At 36.7% G+C, this 23,683-nt stretch overlaps 1 protein-coding gene across 2 annotated transcripts; it reads right to left on the bottom strand.

The window, feature by feature from the left end:
* Window positions 1–4,338: 4,338 nt before the first annotated feature.
* On the bottom strand, window positions 4,339–15,373 carry gpbar1 (G protein-coupled bile acid receptor 1). 2 transcript variants are annotated; one of them, XM_026912923.3, is made up of 2 exons: window positions 15,242–15,373; window positions 4,339–11,637 (listed from the first exon to the last, which is right to left on the bottom strand). In XM_026912923.3, the coding sequence occupies exon 2, from the start codon at window positions 11,597–11,599 to the stop codon at window positions 10,622–10,624; it is 978 nt and encodes a 325-aa protein (XP_026768724.1). In that variant the 5' UTR covers window positions 11,600–11,637; window positions 15,242–15,373; the 3' UTR covers window positions 4,339–10,621. The 2 variants fall into 2 exon arrangements, with proteins under 2 accessions (XP_026768724.1, XP_026768725.1); XM_026912924.3 differs by lacking the exon at window positions 15,242–15,373 and adding an exon at window positions 11,922–13,874.
* Window positions 15,374–23,683: the final 8,310 nt, after the last annotated feature.

Below are 23,683 nucleotides of genomic sequence, written 5' to 3'. Positions count from 1 at the left end.
TGCCACCCACAAAACCTTTTGTCATGCCAGCAAATACTCGAGTTGAAGACTGCTTACTGGAGGGATTGAGGTATAACCTGTGAGAAATCCATACAGGACCAGTGGACTGAACATGCATTAATGGTGCCAGTGGCGCTTGCTACAGCCTCAGTCACTGGGAATGCCTGTATGATCCTGGGGCGGACATGTTTGTGTATAACCCGTGAGTAGGCTTATCATCTTCTCAGCAAATACGCAAGCAAGAAACTGCTTGCCAAATGGATTGAACCATCTAGTACTATATGCTTGAACTATAGTTAGAGTTATTATCAAGCTAGCTGTCTGAGAGATTAGGAATATAAACTGTTGTTAGTTAGCTTCAGCTAATGTTTTCCCATATTCACTGGTTCCTTGGTGAAAGGGACACTAACCAGTGTCACCATCAGTAACTAAAAATAGTTTGTGTTTATATTTTTGTTCTTTAAATTGAACAAAGAATTTTACCAACTCGGTGGATGCAATCAGATTTTTGGGCCATACTGTATGTACTCAACCTTGCTTCTTTGTGGGGTTTCTTGTGTGTTATTTATAGTGTTTATTTGCACCTCATAACTGTTTTTTTTAAGTACATAGTTATTCCTTGTCATCGTTTGTTGGTACTCTGTTTTCCATGCATAGACTTTGCTTACCTAATCCTGAATTTATGGCTGCAGATTTGCTTGTGTGCTTAACTGTCCTGTCTGTTCAGGGAACAATTCCTGGAAAATCCTTCATAAATTTACTCAGCGCTTGCATCCTACTACCTCTGGCTGTCATAAATTACAGTCTGTTTTTAAGTATCATGAGCTATATTTGAATCTGGTGATATAATAAAAGGTTAATGCACTTCAGTAAAACCAAATTATTTTGTTGCTTAGATAATATCTCTTTTTTGATTCTGTACCTGCTTGGAACAGATGGATCATACAGCCACAGGAAAAGGAAAAATCAGACATGATGTATAGGATGAGACCGGTTTGTCCTCTACCAGAGCCAGAGCAGGAAATAAGAGCTGTATGATGGGTATCTGTTTGTCCTTAACTGCCCTATGGAAAAACAACAGAGACCTCAAGTGGACCAAAAATAAAACTAAAGGAAATGGAAAAATCTTATTAATCTTAATTTGACCTTTTATTTATAAGTTTCTCTTTCTTGGCAAGGATGTTAAAGAAATAGAAAGTACAGACAGTTTTTCTTCTTTTTTTTTTGCAATGATATGTTACAAAATACTGTATTGTGCTGGACTAATATGTGAATAATCAAGTTAAGTTATGTAAATGTTATGTAAACCTATTGCGGCTCTTATTTATACTTTCTAAGAATGAGCAATCAAGATCAAAATGATAATTCAGCATGTTCGTGGTGTGAAGCTTTACCCTGGAGCTACATGGAAGCTAATATCTACATATTTAAACCCCTCACACCAAATCTGGTTGTCTCCATTTAGAGTAAAGGAAAAAAATTACATACATTTAATTGAATGTTTTTTCTCTTTAAGGCAGACCAGATCAAAATCTCTCCTTCCTCTCAATTTATGTTAAATAACAACTTCAGGCATCTTATACCTCTGTGTTCAAACACTGGATCTGGTCTAAACCCAACTATCTAAAAGCTAGAATCGAATTGTTATTTAAATACATGAGTTCTAATAGACTTATTTGAATCACAACTTCTCTAACTTTCAGGCCATATACTCTTCTCATATACCCTATTTGGATCATCCAATAATTTTTTTTTTTTTTTGCAGACTGTAAGCCATTCTGCTCTGTTATAGAGCTCCTTGTGTTACAATATGGCTTTTATTTACCACTTCTGGTTTTTGCCTGCTTTTGACAGTCCTGTTTGCTACATCGCTCTTACTTAAGTCGTTTAATGGACTGAGACTGAAACCATTTTCAGTGACTCATCAAATTTCTACTAAAACAGTGGAACAGTGTAATTTCTGTTAAGTATTTAATCCATTGAATCAAGAGTGTGTTTTCAGAATAAAGTGGTTTTAGAGTGAAATCCCCATTGAGTTTGTGTCCCAGGTTGCCCGCTTTGTCTGTGTTTAAACAGAGGCTGTTAGCACCAAGAGCTTCTCTAATGGAAACCTACAAAAATAAACTGCCCTTGTCTCAATGTATAAACACAGACACATTCATTCAAACACAAAGAAACACACATACTTGCATGTAGATATCACCACACGCAAGCTTCCCAGCTCCATCCAAAAACCCCTTAGTGAACTCTTCTCATTCTCCATTATTCCTAACATGACCAAGTATGGCTTATCAGTTTTCAGAGAATGGAAAATCGAAAGTTCAGACATTCTCCACCAAACACCAATGTTCTTCAGTAAAGACCACAGACACTCATTCTCCAGCATACTCCATCAAACACTTCCAACACTAACCTTCACCAACATTCTCCACTGACCACCAACAAAAAAACTAACATTCACCAACATTATCCATCAACCACCGCCAAACACCAATATTCTCCAATAAAGACCACAAACGCTAATATTTTCCAACATTCTACATCAAGCAGCAACATTCAGAAACACTAAGATTCTCCAACATTCTCCATCAAACACTACCAAACACCAACATTCTCCACCAAACACCAACATTTTCCATCAAATACCGTCACATCACAATTCTCCGTCAAACACCAAGACCCTCCATTGAATACGATCAAACACTAACCTTCACAAACATTCTCCACTGACTACCAACAAAAAACTGACCTTCACCTACATTCACCATCAACCACCACCAAACACCAACATTCTGCGCCAAACACCAATAATCTCCAATAAAGACTACAAACACTAACATTCTCCAACATTCTCCATCAAACATCACCATCACTAACCTTCATCAACATTCTCCACTGAAGACCAACAACAAAACTAACCTTCACTAATAGTCTCCAACAACCACCACCAAACACCAATATTCTCCAATAAAGACCACAAACATTTTACAACATTCTACATCAAGCAGCAACAGTCAGAAACACTGACATTCTCCAAGGTTCTACATCAAACACTACCAAACACCACCATTCTCCACCAAACACCAACATTTTCCATCAAATACCAACACACCACCATTCTCCATCAAACACCAACACTTTCCATTGCATACGATCAAACGAGAACATTCTCCATCAAACACCAGCATTCACAAACAAACACTGACATTCACTAACATTCTCCATCAAACACGACCTAACACTACCTAACACCACCAGCTATCTCCATCACACACCAACTTTCACAAACACTAACGTTCACCAACATTCTCCATCAAAGACCAACATTCACAAACCCTGGCATTCACCCAAATTCTTTCTCAAAGACCAACATTCACCTACACCAACATTCACCTAAACATTATTCTCCATCAAACACCAACATTCACCAACAGAGTTCAACAATTACCAATTAAACATTCTTAAATATATACCACCATTTTAATGTCTAATTTGTCATTATTATGTTTTAGTAAAGGAAATGGAGTCTGTTACAGAAATACAGCTTTTCTTCTGAAAATTTAACATGGAGTCCTTTTGTTCTTCGATTTATTGTTTCACTGTATTGTTCTTTTGTTCTCTGCTGTTTACTAGGAACTTGAAAACAATCTGAATTCACAGGGTGAGAAAATGTGTAATGGTGAAACAAGTTGTTAAATGTTGTGTAAGGTCCTGGGAGGGAACATGTTGTGTAATGAGAAATGTAAGCATAAGCAAGAAAGAGATAAAGAGCTAAACTGAAGTGAAACTACTTTTTTTCCTTAAAGGAAAAGTTTGGCCTAAAATGAAACTGCATAAATAAATTGCATAATCAGTTGCATGAAATTGATGTTCCCCTTATGACAAATGTGGTAAATCAGCCGAAACATTTTATCCCAGGGTTAGCACAAATCCAGACTAGTCCAGATCTTTACAGAATCACCTTAAAAGACACTGTTTGTCTCAGTAACATCATTTATCAGTATCTAGTTTAATAAAATAGCGGAATAATTTTTTTTAATTGTTGTTTTTGCTCTGTAAAGCCATTTTGTGAAGTTTTTGTAGAGATCAGTGTGATGTACAGTGTGAGAAACCACTTATGTTTGAGAACTCAATTGAGATGAGTGTGTGATGAAATTTGAAATGCAGTTTCTCTGATGCTAAATCGGTAGCTTTAAGCCTTCCATATATGTTAGCTACATTAGCCTAGAAAAATAGGAACCAAAATTTACACACCATATATGCACAAAACCTGTATATTTATTGATATCTGTAATGTTCTCTCTTTGGCCGTTTAATGAAACACTGCTGCTGCACACGTATTTACCAGCCATTTAAACATGGCCACTCACATGTTCATTAATTTATATGGTGGCGTCAGTGAGGAAGACGCTTGAACACGAAGCATTGTTAAAATAATGCACTTTCACTTTTATTGGCAAACCCATTTACAGCACAAAACACGGAATTGTTGGTTTGTCGCAGAACCTATTAAAGGAAGGAACAAACACACAAACGCATACTTAAGCTATCAAAACACAAACATTAAACATCATATTAACCAGAAGCTACTGGGGCTCATGAGTATGCAAATTAATGTCTGCTTTACTGAGGCACAGTGGTGCTACAGTATTTTTGTATTTTGTTTTTCTCCGCATATCACTCAGTTTAGTTTGTTATACTTGAGTTGAAATTTCTCCCTCTTGGAGTCTGTTTCATATCTGAGCTTGCTGCAGCTACCCGAAACATTTCACACTGAACATTCAGAAATCTTATACAAATTTATCTTCTTATTGTTTCCTCCTCTGATGTATTTAATGCAATGTGTTTGTAAGTTACTCACAACATGTGCACTATTTGCTCATGAAATGTATTCCATTACACACACGAATTGCCACATATTATTTTGAACCCATGAGTCTTGGACCTATGAGTCTTCTAAAGTATAAACTGTTTATAAGTAATTGTTATTTTTGTAAAGTTTCGTCATATTGCTTGATTGAACAGTTTGATTTTGTGTAACATGGGCCCAGAAAAGGAATGACAGCTGTTGAGAAATGCTGTGGGAATGTGTGTGTGTGTGTGTGTGTGTGGATCAGAATGTGTGGGAGTGTGTAGTAGCTGGATGAATAGTCTGCATTATATTCTCGTTTCATGCTCTCCCACTAGTCACTCTCTGAGATGTCCCAAAATCCAGGTGTAAACATTATGACTAAAAGCTCATGATTTAGTCTCGCTTTATCTTATCAGTCCAAATTCCTTACTAAATCTGTTTGATCTTCCTGTGTTCGATCAGACCAAGGAAGGCAAAGTTTGCAATATGTTTATGTTTGAAAACTGAAGAGCTCAAAAAGTAGAAATTTGAAAGTTTAATAGAAGACACAGAAGAGCTGTATTTGGTCATTGGCATACTAATGCTTTTGAAAAGCACAAACCATTAAGGCACAAACATTTGTCTCAGGACAGTTTGTTTATATTGAAGGTCTCATCTCTCTTCCTTTTCTGTTCCTTTCTTTTCATCTGGTTCACAAACTAGACAAGATTTGTATGATCTATCACTCTGTATTTGGATAGAAATGTAGTAACGTATGCAGATGCGTCAGCAGTGTTTCTGAGAAAAGCTGCTCTCATGATTAGAGGAAGTTGCATATATCTAATGCACAGCATCTGGAGCACACAATTTCCCACCACCATCTCACATTACTCACCCCATCTCTCACACATCTGACAGGTGGGTAACTAAATGTTTCCTTGATGTGTCATGACTGTTTAGTCAATGCACAGTGAAATCATATGTACTGGGTTTCATGTAGCCAAAGGCAGTGCTTAATGTTCCATGGTAGTGACAGAAACACTGGGGCCGCCAGAAGGTAGTCTCACAAGCCAAACTTCCCCTGTTGCTTGGAAGTCTGGTATGGTTTGGTTACGAACATGGTCAAGAACCACTTATTTTGACAAGAAGAGATCATTTTACTGACAAGACAGATGAACAACCAAAAAAAAAAAACAAACACATTTTGCATAGCCTGTTGACAAAGACACAAGTATATCTCATTTACTCCCTACTAACTTCTTTAAACAAAACTCGAAATAGTGGCCAAGAAATGTTTGGTGTCTGAAGGCAGAAATTGCTAAAAAGTATAGACATCTCTCTCATCCAATTTTTTAAAAATATAAATATCTTCCTCAAACCACATCCAATCTTCACTGATTTCTTGCTAATGGTTTTAGACACAGTGTGACTTACTATCTTCTGTAAACATTAACAAAACTTCACAGTGTACTGTAGCTGATTACTGTAATATTTATGGGGTGGCCATCTTGGACAACTATAAATATTATTTTCCTCAGCACAGATTAGTATTACCTGGCCACCTTGGCTCCGCCTCCCATGGAATGAAAGTTGAATTTCAGTGGAAAATATGGGTTTAACAGAGATAGATAACTTTTACCAGAGAAAGATAACTCAAGTGTCTGTTCCACTATATGGCCAAAAGTATGTGGCCACCTGACCATCACACCCATATGTGGTTCTTCCCCAAAGTTGGAAGCACACAATTGTATAGAATGTCTTTGTATGCTGTAGCATTACAATTTCCCTTTACTGGAACTAAGAGGCCCAAACCTGTTCCAGCATGACAATGCCCCTGTGCACAAAGTGAGGCCATGAAGACATAGTTTGCCAAGGTTGGAGTGGAAGAACTCGAGAGTCCTGCACAAAGCCCTGACCTCAACCCCATGAATACCTTTGGGATGAACTAGAACGCTGACTGCACTCCAGGCCTCCTCACCCGACATCAGTGCCTGACCTCACTAATGCTCTTATGGCTGAATGATCACAAATACCCACAGCTACACTCCAAAGAGTGGAGGTTATTATAACAGCAAAGGGGGACTACATCTGGAATGGGATGCTCAACAAGCACATGTGGGTGTGGGCTTTTGGCAATATACGTAGTGCAGTTGCAGTTTTGACCTCCCACGCATCTGCCAAGATTAGATCTAGAAGCATGCTCTGACTGTCTGGAGACTTCCTGTGGGTGGTGGTTAAGGTCTAATGATTTCACATTTGTATTAGATCATTTAAAAGATAATGCTTCTTCCTCTATTTGACCCACATGTATGCACTTTAAAAATACTTGTAAATCCAGATGAGTATGGAACTGACACAACCAACCATCTGATCAATATAGTATAGCACATCAGCTGTGATTTTATTGGACCAGTTGGTTCCAGAGGTTTCTTCCATTTTCCAGGACTGCTTTTGTTTTTGTCAGTTATTCAAACACAATTTCGTCCAATTACACTTCTCATTGGGACTGCATTATGGGAGGCAGAGTGTGTTCTCAGTGGTTAAGACTTTAGCCTTCTGATTGGAAGGTTGAGAGTTCAAATCCCAGCACCACCAAGCTGCCACTGCTGGGCCCTTGAGCAAGGCCCTTAACCCTCAACTGCTCACTTGTATAAATGAGATAATTGTAAGTCGCTATGGATGAGGGCGTCTGCCAAATGCCATAAATGTAAATGTAAATGTTCTTGTTGAGGGAAAGCATAAGGTGTTATTGCTTGAATTAAATACATACATTGGATATAAAAAGTCTACACACCCCTCATAAAATGGGAAGTTTTTGTGATGAAAAAATGAAACAAAGATAAATCATGTCAGAATTCTTTCCACCCTCAATGTGAAATTTATAATGTATCAAAATTAAGTGAAAAACAGTCAGAAACATTTTAGGGAACATAGGAAAAATTTTTTTTTTTAAAAGTTACAATAACCTGGTTGCATACTGTAAGTGTGCACACCATTTGAATAATTGGGGATGTGACTGTATTCAGAATGAACCAATCACATTCACTCTCATGTTCAAAAGTAATTATCATACAGCTGTCATAAATGAAATTATTCTGATTAACCCCAAATAAAGACCAGCTGTTTCTGTAGGATTTTCTTCCCACCTTTTTGGTTTCATCTGACTGCTGAAGTCATGGTCCCCAAGAGCTTACAAAGCATGTACAGGCTGTCAGTGTCGAAAGGTATCAATCAGGAGAGGGGTACATAAAATTTCCAAAACACTATATGTACCATGGTACACTGTGAAGGCCATCATCAACAAGTGGAGAAAATGGAGAACCACAGTGACCTTAGCAAGAACAGGACGTCCCTCCAAAATTTATAAAAGGACAAGACAAAAACTTACCAGGGAGGCTGTCAAGAGACGTACGGAAACATTAAAGGAGCTGCAGGGATATCTGACAAGTACTGATTACTCTCTGCATGTGACAACAATCTCTCATATTCTTCACATGTCTGGGCTATGGGGGTATGGTGGCTAGATAGAAGCCCTTTCTCACAAAAAACATCTAAGTTCAACTAAATCACCAACTAAAGCACATCACCAAAAGAACATCATACCTAAGGTGAAGCATGGTGGTGGCAGCATCATGCATTAGGGCTACTTTTTTCAGCCAAAACTTGGGCTTTTATCAAGGTGGAGGGAATCATGAATAGCTACAAATACCTGTCGATTTTAGTGTAAAACTTTCAGGTGTCTGCTAGTAAGCTGAAGATGAAAAGAAATTTCACCTTTCAGCACGAAAATGACCCAAAGCATACATCCAAATCAACAAAGAAATGGCTTAACCAAATGAAGATCAATGTTTTTGAATGACCTAGCCAGAGCGCAGAGCTGAATCCAACTAAAAATCTGTGGGGTGACCTGAAGCGGGCTGTGCACAGGAGATGCCCTTACAATTTGATGGATCTAGGTGTTTTTTCAAGATGGTGTGGGAAAATATTGCCAAGTCAAAATGTGCCACGCTGATAGACTCTTACTCAAAAAGACTGAGTTTATAGACTTTATAAATCCATCGTAACTCCAGAACAATTTAAGACAAAGCAAACAGTATGAGATTTGTAGACAGAGTTCGGTTTTATATAATCATTTCACAAAGCCTATTAACACTAAGCTATCAACATGGTATCTTCATCTTGACATTATGAAATCTTGCAGTGAAATGGCCATGGAAGAACTAATCCCAGAAAAAAAAAATCATGCAAGCTATATCAGGTTTCTACTGTTTCCTGGCAGGGTACATTTTCATGATAAAAACTCAAATGAAAAGTTTTGTTAATGCCTCTTTAGCTATAATGAAACAATAATTAACCTTTATATTTAAAAAATGTGATGAATTGTAAAGCTATTTTTATTCTCAGTGAATAAAAATGAGACAAAATGGTTGATTGGACAGAGGTGATTTCTTATCCATCATCTTTGCACACTTCCAAGGGAATTAATTAAGATTAAGAAGTAGTAAGACATAGTAAGTGGTCTCATGCACTGCACTCCTGTCTCCATCTGTGATGATAAAGTGAAGGCTCTGTGATTGTTGGTAACATTGACCTTATTTTTCTGCTATTGCTTTTCATTTATTGCATATGGGGAAAAACTTCATAGTGTCTGTCTTGTTAGTCTAATATACGGCTAGCTAGCTAGAACGGATGACAATTGTCAATAATTTAATTGTATTAAATATATGCAGCATAACAAATCGCTAGAGTAATGTTATTAAATGTGTTTCTTTCCAGTGACTGAGTTGTTGCATCATTGTAGCTGAGTTTTAGCCACTTCAGAACATTCATTTAGCTAACACATGTGAAAGAAAGCTTTAGTCAGCTCGTAAGGCAATGTGCATCAGTAAAAAGATCTGATGTTCCATTTAAGAAGGAAATAAAAGAATGGAACATTATTGCATTTGTTTTTTAGGAACTATAAATGAAAATATAGGCGAAATTTGATGAAAAAGGAGAAAAACTGTTCTGTTTTAGCTGACTAAAATTGCTGTGTACTTTCGTCAACTAAATCTACACTGCAACTAAGAAAAGCCAAATAACTAGAATATGACTAAAACTATTATTTATTTTCATCCAGAGACTAAAAGTAAATTTAGATTAGCTGTTAACACCAATTCCTTGTTTGTGTAATGCTGTGTAATGGTTAATGATGATATTTAGTGTTCATAGAGTGTTCAAGGTCCTGGTGTTTTATCAGGTGATTAGTGAATGTTTCACTGTTACATGTGTTTGTAATGGCAACCATGTGCTAATATGCAGCAGTTTAAGTGGAATTTAATAGACCTTAATACACTTCTGTGATATTGGCTGCAGTCTGTAATGATCCTGCACATCAGGCAGAATTTGTTGATACTTTAGGGAGAATCGGGCCATATATATATTATATATATATATATATATATATATATATATATATATATATGCTCGCTCTGTAATTAAATAAAAAATGATTGGTCTTTTGCAAATCTTTAAACCCAAATCACACACTGTGACTGGAAACCATTGGGGAAACTAAAAGTTTTCAACAAGGGAACTTTGAAAACAGAACTGGAATGCAGCAGAAAGTTAGAAAGTTACTTTCTTAAGTCGCTAACTACTTAACAACCTGACAAGGAAATAAAACAGTATGAATCAGCAAAGAAATTGATTCAGCTACATTGTTCTCACTGCTGAGATCTGCCTCCTGCTACACACTCATAAAAGAAGACACTTGTGCTACTGCTGTTAAAAAAAAGAACTGTAAAGTTTTCAGGGAGGATCTCTTAAGTCTTGTATTCTAGTGCAACGAGTCCTGATTTTCATCAGCAGATTGCGCGCTGGCTCTGTGTACTGCCTGTTGGCGAGACTGAGTATAATGGGTATGATGGCCATGCTGCCGATTCCCGTGCATGAGAGGATGATGTTGAGGGGTGAGTGTCTCTTTGCGCCTTCTTGAAGCAACATAACGGAAACATGCAGATAGACGATATACGGCACCCAGCAGACCAGGAAGGTGAGTGAGACAGCAGCGACACACTTTGCGTAGCGCAGATTGAGGCGATGTTTATGTTCTGAGGCCTCGCTGCACTCCACAGAGCGATTAAGCTTACAAATGTCTCGCAGTTGCTTTCGAGCAATCCAGAGAACTCGGCCTGTCATAGCCAGGATGGAGAGGATGGCAGGCAGGAGTAGCCCATAGACTTCCAAGTAGATGAAAGGTTTGGGAAAAATCTGTTTGTAGTCACACACATTAGCATGGGTTGTATTAGCATCCAAGCTGAGGTTAAGTTGTTTCTTTGTCCAGTTGTTCCATCCAAAGGCGGGTAAACTAGCATAGAGGAGAGGAGGAATCCATACAGCTAAAAGTGCAGCCGGGAAGCAGCGGTGCACCCAAAACTGGCTGTAATGCAGTGGATGGACGATACACAGATACCGCTCATAGTGCACCATGACCAGGTTGAAGAGGAAGGACAGGAAGAGGAAATTGGGGAAGATGTGTACAAGCAGACAGGACCGAAAGTGCAGCGATCGATTGAGACCCATGCGAGGGATGAAGGGCAGAGCGAGGCCCGTGCAGAGATCTGCCACCAGCAGGCTCAGGAAGAAGTAGTTGGGCGTGTCATGGAGCTGTCTGTTGCAGGCGATACCCACGATGATGAGCAGGTTGGTGAGGATGATAATGGAGGACAGCGGCAAGGTGATGAACATGATAAGCTTTTCCTGCTCACTCTCGTCCATGGAGTCCATCGTGGTGCTCAGTGCGTCTCACCCTCGTTCCGTTTATCCTGAGAAAGTCAGAGATGCATATAGAAAGAAAAAGTTAAGAGGGTGCCTGTAATTTTTCCATTCATATACGAGTTTGTCATTTTCATAAATATTAAAAAGGTTATGAACATGTCCAGTGGATATAAAAAATCTAAGCATGTATGGGATCTCACTGTTGAAAGGTATCAATCAGAAGAGGAGTACGAAAGAATTTCCAGAAGGTCTGCTTCAAGAATTGGGTATAATTATAAAAGATATGTTTGGTGCAAAAGCCAGACAGCTTATCACCTAAAGAACACCATACCCACAGTGAAGCACGGTGGTGGCAGCATCATGCTATAGGGATGCTTCTCTTCAACTGGGACTGGGGCTCTAGTCAAGAAGCTCTAGTCAAGAGAGAATCAGGAACTCCAAATACAAATCTATTTTAGCACAAAAACCGCAAGCCTCTGTTAGACAGCTGAAGATAAAGAAAAACTTCACTTTCCAGCATGATAACACCCCAAAGCACAAACACAAGTCAATAAAGGAATGGCTTCAAAAGAAAAAAAATCAACGTTTTGGAATGGCCCAGTCAGAGCCCAGACTTAAATCCTATCAAAACCTGTGGAATGACTTGAAGAGGGCTGTGTACAGGAGATTCCCTCACAATTTAATAGATCTGGAGCATTTTTACAAGGAAGGATGGAAAAAATTTGGCAAATCAAGTAGACTCTTAGTCAAAAAGACTGAGTGCTGTATTACGATTAAAAGGTGCTTTAACACAGAATTAGTTAAGGGATGTGCATACTTAGGCAACCAGGTTACTGTAACTTTTTTCTTTTTTCTCTTTCCCCCCTAAAACATTTGTTAACTATTTGTTTTTCACTTGTATTTTGTTGGATGCTATATCACATTAAATGTAGGGAAAGATCTGACATGATTTATCTTGGTGTCATTTTTTACATCACAAAAACCTGCAATTTTTAACAGTGCTGTGTAGATTTTATATATCCACTGTATCGTCCGTTAAATTATTTACAAAAAGTGGGCGTTACGTTTGATCTTAGCACACGATGTGTCTCATGCATAGTCCAAGGAAAGTTAATCAGTCATGTGAAAAACGGTCTCACTTTCTACGTCTCTAATACCTGTGTGGTTACACATAAACTGTATGCGCTACAATAATGTAATTACTGCAGATATTATTAATCCTACAGATGAATTACAGCTTATAAAAAATATGTGTCAACTTCAGTTTTGGCATGTGTGCATACACAACTGTATCCTGGCATTTTAAAATCTAACTTAGAGTTCTTTTACCAAATTTCTGTCATAAAATGCTAACCCAAGAAAACCAGATGGTTTAGTATTAATATGTAATTAACCAGTAATCTGTAGGTAGACAGTTCCTGAGTGGTTAGAAATACACGAAGGTTATTACACCTGAGACCGAATGTCCTGGTACAACTGGACAAGTTACTAACCCAAGCCAAAACTGAATTTAATATACACGTGTTTACATAAGACATACTTCTGCAATCCATCTGCAAGAGTGTGTAAATCTTCTGTAGCTACTATATAGTTGTCTGTTTAGTGTATGTGATGAGACTCTCTTCTAGGGTGTTGTAAATCGAAATTTGGCCCTACATCATAATCAAAAAAGAAGCATATTTCCTATATTTCATTGATCCCAGGGGTAAATTTGTATAAACTTATTTTCTGTTTAAAATGTGAATGCAGCAACAGGTAGGAGGTGTGTCACAAAGTTCATTTTAGTTTAGTTTAGTTTAGTTTAGTTTAGTTTAGTTTAGTTCATTGTAATGACAACTTGTCCTGCTGAGTAACAAATGGTTACTGGGCTAAACAATGTCTTTCCAAGTGCTACCATCATGCTAAACTAGTGGATATACACCATCTGTACTAGTTATTTCCATTAACCTTGTTGCTCTTGTTCAAAACTAAAGAAACAAAATTTAGCTAACTGACTACATTTGGGATCAGAGGGAGCATTGTGAATATTTTGTTTTTGGCTATTGCTTTAATGAGCTATATTGATCTAATATGAATATCTTGTCCCAAAATTATATATACAACATAGCCAGAGCTGTTCTGTTAAACATCTTTTTCCACATTATCAAAGTTATTATATTTAGGGGTCCAAGCACCAAAGTCAACTCAGACTTTATGTGTTCAATTGGTGGAACGTTCAGGAATATTATTTAAAATTTTACTAATGTTCATCAAATAAATCCATACTCAGTCCCTGGCTACAAAAAGTTTGAGATCCACTGATTAATATATGTATGTATATATATATATATATATATATATATATATATATATATATATATATATATATATATATATATAAATAGTCTGTATTAAAATCCAGTCTCAAAAGGTCAAGAACTAATTTTCATGAATAAACATCTATGTAAACATGTGCAACTGTTTAGAGGGAGACACAAAAACAAAAAGAAGAATAATATTTAACTGAAACCCACCTATTAGCAGACTTTTTAATAAGAAGCTATTTGTTAGTTGCTCAGATACACACATTCACATGTTTGATTAATTAAAGGAGAGGTGTGATTGATTAGACATTTTAAATCAAATTCTCAGACGACTTATTATCACTCAAAGCGCAACTTTAATGTCAAAAGGATGTATTATTGTGTTCTTGTTTGCATTTGACCCCATGGTAGATGATTACTTTGCTGTGGGATAAAGGTCACATGCAGTCTGGAGCCTCTACATGTGAGTAGATGTTTACTCTTTTATTTATTTATTTGTATGTATTTAAATTTCTATGTAACAAATTCGCCAAATAGATCATGAAATGCAGAACGTTTTTTTCTTTTGCTAATCCAAATATAACTACTAAACAGCCATGAACTGTTACATACTATTAAAATTAAACAAAGACTCTCAGTTTTTTTTTTTAATCAATATTTGTTCATGCCACAAAAGTTTCTGGAAATGTAAATGAAATAAAATCTCAATGTTATGTTCAAAACATATAACAATACACAAATATCTCTACACTTTTATTTCAATTTTTTTGCAACTACCTTCAACAAGTCTGCATTAAGAAGTTCTTTTACAGCCAAAAGTATTAAACAATAATGCAAGATATAAAAAATGTTGTATTATGTATTTCATTTTTTTGCCTTTTTATATACTTTAAATATTTAATATAAAATATTAAAATGTGTAAGGCAGGTGTACTATGTTAAAAAGCAAAAAAAAAAAAAAAAAAAAAAAAAAAAAAAATCATAAGCAACAATAAATGTACATACAAGTAATTAATTAATTCAATTTGATTATTTCTATCTAGCAACATCTAGTTTCAGACTGTAATACTTTAATGTTTTGTTTGCAGGTCTATAGGTTTGTACAATATTTTCAGAACAAATTAAACTTACTCTGCATCACCACCATGTTATTATATATTTTTATTAATTTCAGATGATTAAAGTACTCCTAAACACAAAAATATAATTCTTTTGTCCACCTTGTGAGCATTTATCTCATGTTAGTGATATAAGTCTTCACAAATGAGACGCTGAGACAAATAAGACAAATGAAAAGCTCTAAGTACTGAATAAGACAGCAATAATAATAATTTTTTAAAAATCCTACCTTCATAATCACATAAAGAAAAAGCTGTTAATAAGATTGTTAAGAGTTCCATGTGTCTGAGTCCTCCTCGCCTCATCCCATGTCCACACAGTTATTCTGCTGGACTGGACACTGAGAGCTGAAAAGCTCCACTCAGCATCATATAACAGAGTCTAATCGTTGTTAAAGGAACAGTACACCTACTTCCGGTGTCTCAGTGAAGGAAGTGAAAGTTTTAGAAATGTCTGCTGTAAACAGGATGCATCGATTTATTCTACAACCAGCTGCTAACACTATGCAGAGGGCATGAGAGAGAGAGAGAGAGAGAGAGAGAGAGAGGAATATTTATATAATGACTGATATATATGGAGTATATGGAGGTATATGGAGTTTCACTTGACTTGACTGGGCATGCAAGGGAATGTCTTCCACATTACAAAACAAAAAAAATCTTCCCATTGAAAAATGCCATCCTACTATTCTACTGACTTTTACAAAAAAAAAAAGGATTTTTACGAAAATAGCATTCAGTTATACAAGACAGGTGGCTTATGATAATAAATCATCACCTCCTGAATAATATCTGGAGTTAAATAAGTAATATGTTTTAATTTATAATATTGGAACTGATAAAGCTTATTTATTCCACAGTGCTGTTGAATTCTCAAATCTGATTGGTCAGAAGATGTTGATGAATTTTCTATAACAGTAGCTCTAACAGCAGTGCCGGTTTCAAGGTTTATATTAATGCACTCGTTCTAATACATTATCATTCCTGTAGTACACAGTGCACACAGTATGGTACACAATGGGACAAAAGTTCCACAAACAATTTTGTGTAATTGTTGATATGGTGAAGTTTTCTGACTTTTTTTGGAAGGAGTCTCCAGTGTCAGGGTAGGAGTTAGAAGTAAATCTATAACTTTAAGACCCAGGCAAGACTTTGTGCTTTACAGTTTCTTGGTAACATGACACACTATGTTTGTCTTATCGACTCTGAGAAAAAGGAAGTTGGTGATGACAGGAAATGATTTGCTTCGTGGACGTTCCGCATCATTAAGTGTAACCATAACTGGATAAAAAGTAGCAGTTGTACCCTAATGAATTTTTTAAAAGGTTAGCATTGAAAAATTGCTGTAGTTTAAGAGGAATAAAGCACATTGGGACATGCTGTTATTGGAAACTGATCAACGTAATCAATAAGTTAAACAATGCGTCCTGTCATTTCTTATTCTTTTACTTATATGTCACATTAATTTTGCTATACTATACAGTACGTAGACTAGCTAGCTAGCTAACCGGATTATATGTTTTTTCCCCTAGATTTTCTGTGTCCATCAGCATTAATCTGGTGGGTGCCCTGTCACCTGGTCCCACCATCCCTCCATAAAAACCTTTTAACAATTTTACCACTGTATATAAAATATTCCTAGCAGATATTACATCAGTATGGCCTCTATATATGTGAGTCTCTTTGTGGCATTGGTGAAGAAAGGTTTTTTTGAATGGTTTGATTGATATGTACCCCTATTTGTTTCCTATCAGCGATACGCTGATGATTTCTTTGTCATTGCCCCATGCATGATTGAAGAGAACTTTTTATACAAGTCTAAGCAAGCTAAGAAGGCACCCGCTAAAATTACAGACTGTAATTCAATATAGACGTCCATGGAACCACTGTAGATATCTATATTAAATATTTAAGCAGCCAATGATGTAATTCTATACACAGTTACACACATGATACCACTTGGCCGACATACTGGTTCTCTTTGTGCTGTAAGATGATTTTTTTTTTTTTTTAATGCCCATGTATATACAGGTTTCCATTACAGTACAGATGTTCTCGATTTGATTTCATTACACGAAAATGTTTTCAATTTGAAGAAATCCTCCAGTGATTTCTAATCTAATCTAATAGAATAGAATGAAAGTGTTCAAAACTCCTACTTTATATAATGAAAGTCTAACAGCAGTCATTGAATTACATCAAAAAAACAAGGTAAAATGTGTCTTTACTCATTCAGGTATTTGTAAAATAACCTCTAAAATTGAATAATTTTATATAATAGGTTTGTGGATGCCACAAAAAAAAGCGTAAACGTTGGGGGAAAGCATACATAACTGAAATGACTTTTTATTGTGTTGTTCCAGTGTTGGAAAGTTGGATATAAATGTGACCAGCTGTGGTAAAGATTTTCTCTTATGTCTCTTTCATCCTAAAAATCTTAATTGCCAGAGTAAAATAGTTATAATATTGAATTTTTGTTATATCACAATGTATTTGAGATGTTTATTGGTGGACTCAAGCAGCTGCCCTTAGACTATAAGTTTAGTGGTTAGAAGTTTCCCCAGTGAAAGGAAATATGTCAAAATTCTTATCTGTAGTAATCACACTAATGCTACAGATGTGGTCAGAGAGAGATTAGGCTGAAAAATACAGACGTATTCCCTTGTGGTATGATTTTTAAAAACTGAGTATTACTCAAACAGCCAGTGAATCATTTTGTGAAATTTCACCTGTTGATAACTATATCTGTTGATAAGTATATAAACACCTTTAACCAAACCCAAAATCAAACATTTCTTAGAAACCGTGCAAAGCTTAGCCTTGGGTACTGTTTGTTATTTGACTCACACATCCACCTTTCACATTAACGTCTGTGACTGACTGGGTTTCTCAGGGACAGATGGAGTGGAGGTGGTTTCCACAAGCAGGATAAACATATCCATCAGCCTGCATGTCACTGGCACACTGTATAACTCTGTATGGTTCTCACCATCCCCGCTTAACATTGTTACACTTTAATATACTAAATTCAAATTTAAATTCAAATTTTATTAGTCACACACACAACCATACACAGTATGACATGCAGTGAAATGCTTTTTATGACTGGCCGGTGAGATAAAAACAGAAATGAGTTTCATAGAAATAGAAAAGGAAAAAATATAAAAATATAACGGATATAAAAGATAGATGGCAGAAAAAGAATGGACTATATGGACTATAAAGAATGGACTGTGGAATAAAGTGCAGATATGTGTAGCTGTATGTGCAATAAAATGCTGTGCAACATCGGGCTGAGGTAGCTGCGGTGAAATACTAACATTTATAATAAATATTTATAAATACGGGGTAATACAGGTATATTAACAAGAATGTAAGGGGTGTGGGTGTTGTGCAAACAACTCCAAGCTCTAGTCTTAGGTGTTGTCCTGGTTGAGGGCCTTAATGGCCTGGGGGAAGAAGCTCCTCCTCATTCTCTCTGTGTTGGCCTTCAGGGAGTGGAAGCACTTCCCTGACTACAACAGAGAGAAGAGTCCATTGTTCGGATAGCTGAGGTACTTCACTATCTTCCTGGCCTTAGTCCAGTACCACTTGCTGTAGATAGACTGCAGGTCAGGGAGCTCAGTGCAGATGGTGCACTCAGCTGATCACACCACCCTCTGGAGTGCCTGGTTATCCTGCTTGGTGCTGCTCCCAAACCAGGCTGTGATGCTTCCCATCAGGATGCTCTCAGTGGTGCGGGTGTAGAAGTTCCTTAGCACCTTAGAGGGCAGTTTAAAGTCCCTTAAGCATCTAAGGTGGTAAAGACACTGACGGGCCTTCTTCTCCAGGGTGATAATGTGACAGGACCATTACAGATCCTCCATGATGTGGACACAGAGGTATCGGAAACTGTCCACTCTCTCCACTGGGCACGCACGTAGGTTGTGTCCATATAATTCATTATACACACATGCATATTAGACAATACACACAGGAAATTGTGTCATGAGAATGGGATTCATTGTGTTTACTGAAGCTGCCCTGAAGCGTGTGAGGCAGGAACTGGACACTCGGATGCATCGCTTCCTTTCAAAGCTGTAAACCATGCTGAAAAACAAAATGGCTTCAATCAACAATGCATCAGCTTGTATATGAATAAAGCATCGTAAATGGATAACTAAGCAGGAGAGGTGTAAGTGTGTTTCATTGAGCTTATTTAACCCTCAGAGATCTAAATCTACATTCATGCAATTATCCAATGAGCCACTCATGTGGCAGTAGCGCATTGCCTAAAATCAAGCAGTTTACAAGTCAAGATTTTCAGTTAATATGATTTCAGTGACGTTGACTATGACATGTTTCAGAAATCCCCTGGGATTTTCATGACTAAACATCTCTAGGGTTTACACAGAATGGTGCAAAACATTCTGCAGGCAGAAACATTTTATTGATGAGAAAAGGGTCAGAGGAGAATGGCCAGTCTAATTTAAGCTAACAGGAAGTCTTCTGTAATTCAAATAACCACTCATTACATCCATGGTGAGCAGAAAAGCAGCCAGAATGCACAAGACATCAAGCCTTGAGGTGGATGAGCTACAAAAGCAGAAGACCACATCGGGTTCCACTCCTGTCAGCCGAGAACAGGCTCCAGTGGCACAGACTGACTGAATCTGGACATTTCAATTGTTATTCAACTGAGAGTGTTGTGTCTGAAAATTCCAGCAGTTTCTAAAATACTTAAACCAGCCCAACTGACACCAACAACCACGCCACATTTAAAGTCACAGAGATCAGATTTTTTCCCCATTCTGATGTTCGAGGTGAACATTAACTGAAGCTCTTATCTGCATGATTTTATGCACTGCTTTGCTGCCACATGATTGGCTGACTTTATAACTGCATGAATGAGCAGGTGTACAGGTGTTCCTAATAAACTGCATTTTGAGTGTAAGGTCTTGAATGCTGTGGGTTTGCTGTTTATGGTACTAATTTGTCTTGAAAATCAAGTAAATAAAAATAAATAAATAAATAAATATTGGTTTATAATGCAAAAAATAATGAGAATTTCCTTTTAAACAGTGAAGTTATAAGTAGATTTGCAATCAATTTAAAGTAAATTAGCTTTTAAAGTAAGAAAGGGCAAATAATTCCTAAACTATAAAGCAATATGTAAGACATTAGATTTCATATTGCATTTCATGCTCCTGAAGTAATAAAGCAACTACTATTATAGCGTTATTTCAGAATGTGTGTGTGTGTGTGTTGGGAGGGGATGGGGTGATTTATCTGTACCTACACCAACTTTATGCCAATGACATTCACAGACCTTCTAGAAACCTCTGAAGTGTTTTCTCAACAGTTTGCTACTTATGGGTATGTTTTATACCCATCAAAACTCTTTATCCATAAGAGAACTGATACAGAATCAACTTTTGTCTTTCATAGACTCATAAACGCAGTGTGATGTCCATGGAGGAAATGTATCTGTGTCACAGTTGGCTTGTAAACACAACAGTAAGCCTCACACTGCGTAAGCCTGTCAGCTCGGAAAACACTTACAGCCTCGCCTCTGAAAAACTATAAAACATGTTAATGTTCGTTGAGGTAAGCACTGCAGAGATTAGCCAGTGGGAAACAGCATGTAAGCCTTAGCAACCGAGTGGCTTTGCACTGAGCTTTATCTTGTTGATGAATATTATTGGCTATGACTATAAAAAAAGGCAACCAAAATAAGGAAGGATAACATGTGGACAGATGTGTGTAAGGCAGTGAATAACAATCAAGAGAAGAAAAAAAAAACAGTAATGAGATCATCTCTCTTGTAGGTCTGATTCGGATAATATAGGCTGGTGTTTGGGTCTCATTTGTTCATCTTAGTGTTCAATTTGAGAAAATACTGCTGTATAATCATAAACCAGAACACAGGGCAGAGTAGAATCATGTGAACCTCAATAATGATCAAAAATACATTTTGATATGTACAGTAAGGGGAAATAAATATCCAGGCACTTTTGTTTTTGCTGTTTAATATACTTCCAGTGCATATATCCACTTCGAATTTACACATGTAATGTCTTTTGACTTTGAATTTATAGATATAAACAAAAATGTGTGTATTCATAAGCATAAACACATATATGTTTTTTAAAAAAATTGACAGGGTTAAAAAGTATTCAGACTCTACGATATAACTACACTAGTACTTTGTTGAAAAGCTGTTGATGTACAGCTTTGAGACATCTACTTATACAAGAAGTAATTAGCTTTTCTGCAGGATTGGGGTTTAAGTTTGGCCCATTCATCTTGACAAATGGTCTTCAGTTCACCAATTTACAAGGGTCGCTTTGATAGACTCACAATTTCAAAATCCTCCATACATTTTCAATAGGATTCGACTCAGGAGATGCAAGGCCTTCTTGAGTTATTTTGGCTGTATGTTTTGGGTTATTGGTTAATCAGATTAAGTTCTCCTCTAAATAATATGTCCCATTACATCACTCCATTCATGTTTACTTTGTGACATTTAATGCCCCGGTTTGCAGAGTAGCAGCTCCATATCATGATGCTCCCACCACCATGCTTCACTGAGGGTTTGGTGTTCATGCGATCATACTTACAACCCTTCTCTCTCCAAACATGATGAGCTGAATTATTGCCAAAGTGTTCTATTTTTGTTTCATCTGCAAAAAGTATATTGTTCCAAAAGAGTTCTGATTTGTCTAAATGCTTTTGTGCATGCATCTCTTTGCTTCTTTTTTAGCAGAGGGGTTTTGCATGAGGAGTAGAAATTGAGATGATTGCGGTGCAGTTCACTGCTTATTGTTCTCTGTGTAACTGTTGTTCCTGCTGCTTTCAGGTCGTCCTGCATCTCTTTTCAATTGACTGCTAGCTTCTCTCACACCTTCCTTATCATTATCATTGAGAAGAAGAAGAAGAAGAAGAAGAAGGAGAAGAAGAAGCCTGGTTGAGTCTGGTTCCTCTCTAGGTTTCTTCTTCATATTGTCTCAGGGAGTTTTTCTTTGCCACTGTCACCTCTGGCTTGCTCATTAGGGATAAATTTAAAATTTATTAAAAACTTATACAACATCTGGGTTTCTGTGAAGTTGCTTTGTGACAATATCCAGATGCATAAATAAAATGGAAGTGAATTAATCTGAGAGCATGTTATGAAATCTTGTGTGGCTCACCTATCCAGGAATGATTAGTTGTGGATTCTTGAACTTTCCACCTGCATTTTATCAAAGCAACTGTACTGACTGGGATGTTTAAGGACTTTGCTATGAACCTGCAGCTTTTTCCATTCGAGTGTTGATTAATAATGTTGTCCCTAAGAACTTTAGGAAGCTGAAGAAGAACTTGATTTATTTTTATGTAACCTTTACACACCACGAATAGTTTTTCCCTATCAAGTTCATTTTTAAACATATCCTTGTTTTATGCTTAGAAATGCATACTTTTTTGTTCATATTTATAAGTGCAAAGTCAAAAGACATTATGTGTGTAAATATGAAGTGGATATATGCACTGGACGTCCACTATACGGCAAAAAGTATGTTGAACATCCTATTCCAAAACCATGGGCATAAATATTGAGTTGTTCCCGCTCTTGGAAGGCTTCCACTAGATTTTGGAGTGTGGCTGTGGGGATTTGTGTTCATTCAGCTACAAGAGCATTAGTGAGGTCAGGTACTGATGTCAGGTGAGGAGGTCTGGGATGCAGTCGGTGTTCCAGTTCATCCCAAAGGTGTTCAGTGGGGTTGAGGTCAGGGCTCTGTGCAGGACACTCGAGTTCTTCCACTCCAACCTTCTCAAATCATGTCTTCATGGAGCTCACTTTTGTGTACAGGGGCATTGTCATGCTGGAACAGGTTTGAGCCTCTTAGTGCCAGTGAAGCATACAAAGGTATTCTATACAGTTGTGTGCTTCAAACTTTGTGGCAACAGTTTGGGGAAGAACCACATATGAGTGCGATTGTCATGTGTCCACATACTTTTTGGCCATATAGTGTATATAAAATAACAAAAAACAGAAAGTATCTGAATACTTTTTCCCCCTCAATGTTTAAAAAATATGACCTCCACCTGCCAGTCAAGCTTATAAAAATGAAATTTTATTATTTTTAAAAATAATTTTGTGTTAACCCATCTCAGGCAACAATATATCATTTTTTATTTTACAAAATATCTCTGCTTTTTCTTTTCTTTTTTTTTTTTTTTTTTTTTTTGAAAAATCCTTTTTGCTGAATTCTGATTGAAATCAGGGTTGAAAGTGACAGGGTTTTATTGTTTATTGTAAGCCTAGAAATAGCAAATACACAAAGTGTGGTTATCTAGAATTCATGCGACATGAAGGACATTCTAAGGATTTATACATTAAAAAAAATAGTTGGTCTATAATTTGGGTAAGAGGTTTATATGAATAATGTTTGGGTTGGGAATAGGGTTGAATAATGTTGTGGGAATAAAATGTACATTTTTAAAATAACCTATAATCAATGAGACTGTTCAAGCACAAAATGTTAACTGGATAAACAAAGGAATGAAAATAAATAAATAAATAAATAATGAAGTATTGTTAATGAATATATTTGAAGGTGAAGTGGAGTCATAATGGGCTGGGAGAGGAAAAAATACTGTAGAGGTTTTTATTACTGTTTGAAGTTATTTATTAGAAACATGCAGAACTGTAA

This window comes from Pangasianodon hypophthalmus, chromosome 5, assembly GCF_027358585.1.
Source record: "Pangasianodon hypophthalmus isolate fPanHyp1 chromosome 5, fPanHyp1.pri, whole genome shotgun sequence".
Classification (NCBI taxonomy): domain Eukaryota; kingdom Metazoa; phylum Chordata; class Actinopteri; order Siluriformes; family Pangasiidae; genus Pangasianodon; species Pangasianodon hypophthalmus.
This window is presented reverse-complemented; position numbering and strand designations above follow the sequence as displayed.

Excerpts from the sequence above, each read along its gene's own strand:
- gpbar1 (XM_026912923.3), bottom strand. The coding sequence starts at position 11,599 with ATGGACTCCATGGACGAGAGTGAGCAGGAAAAGCTTATCATGTTCATC.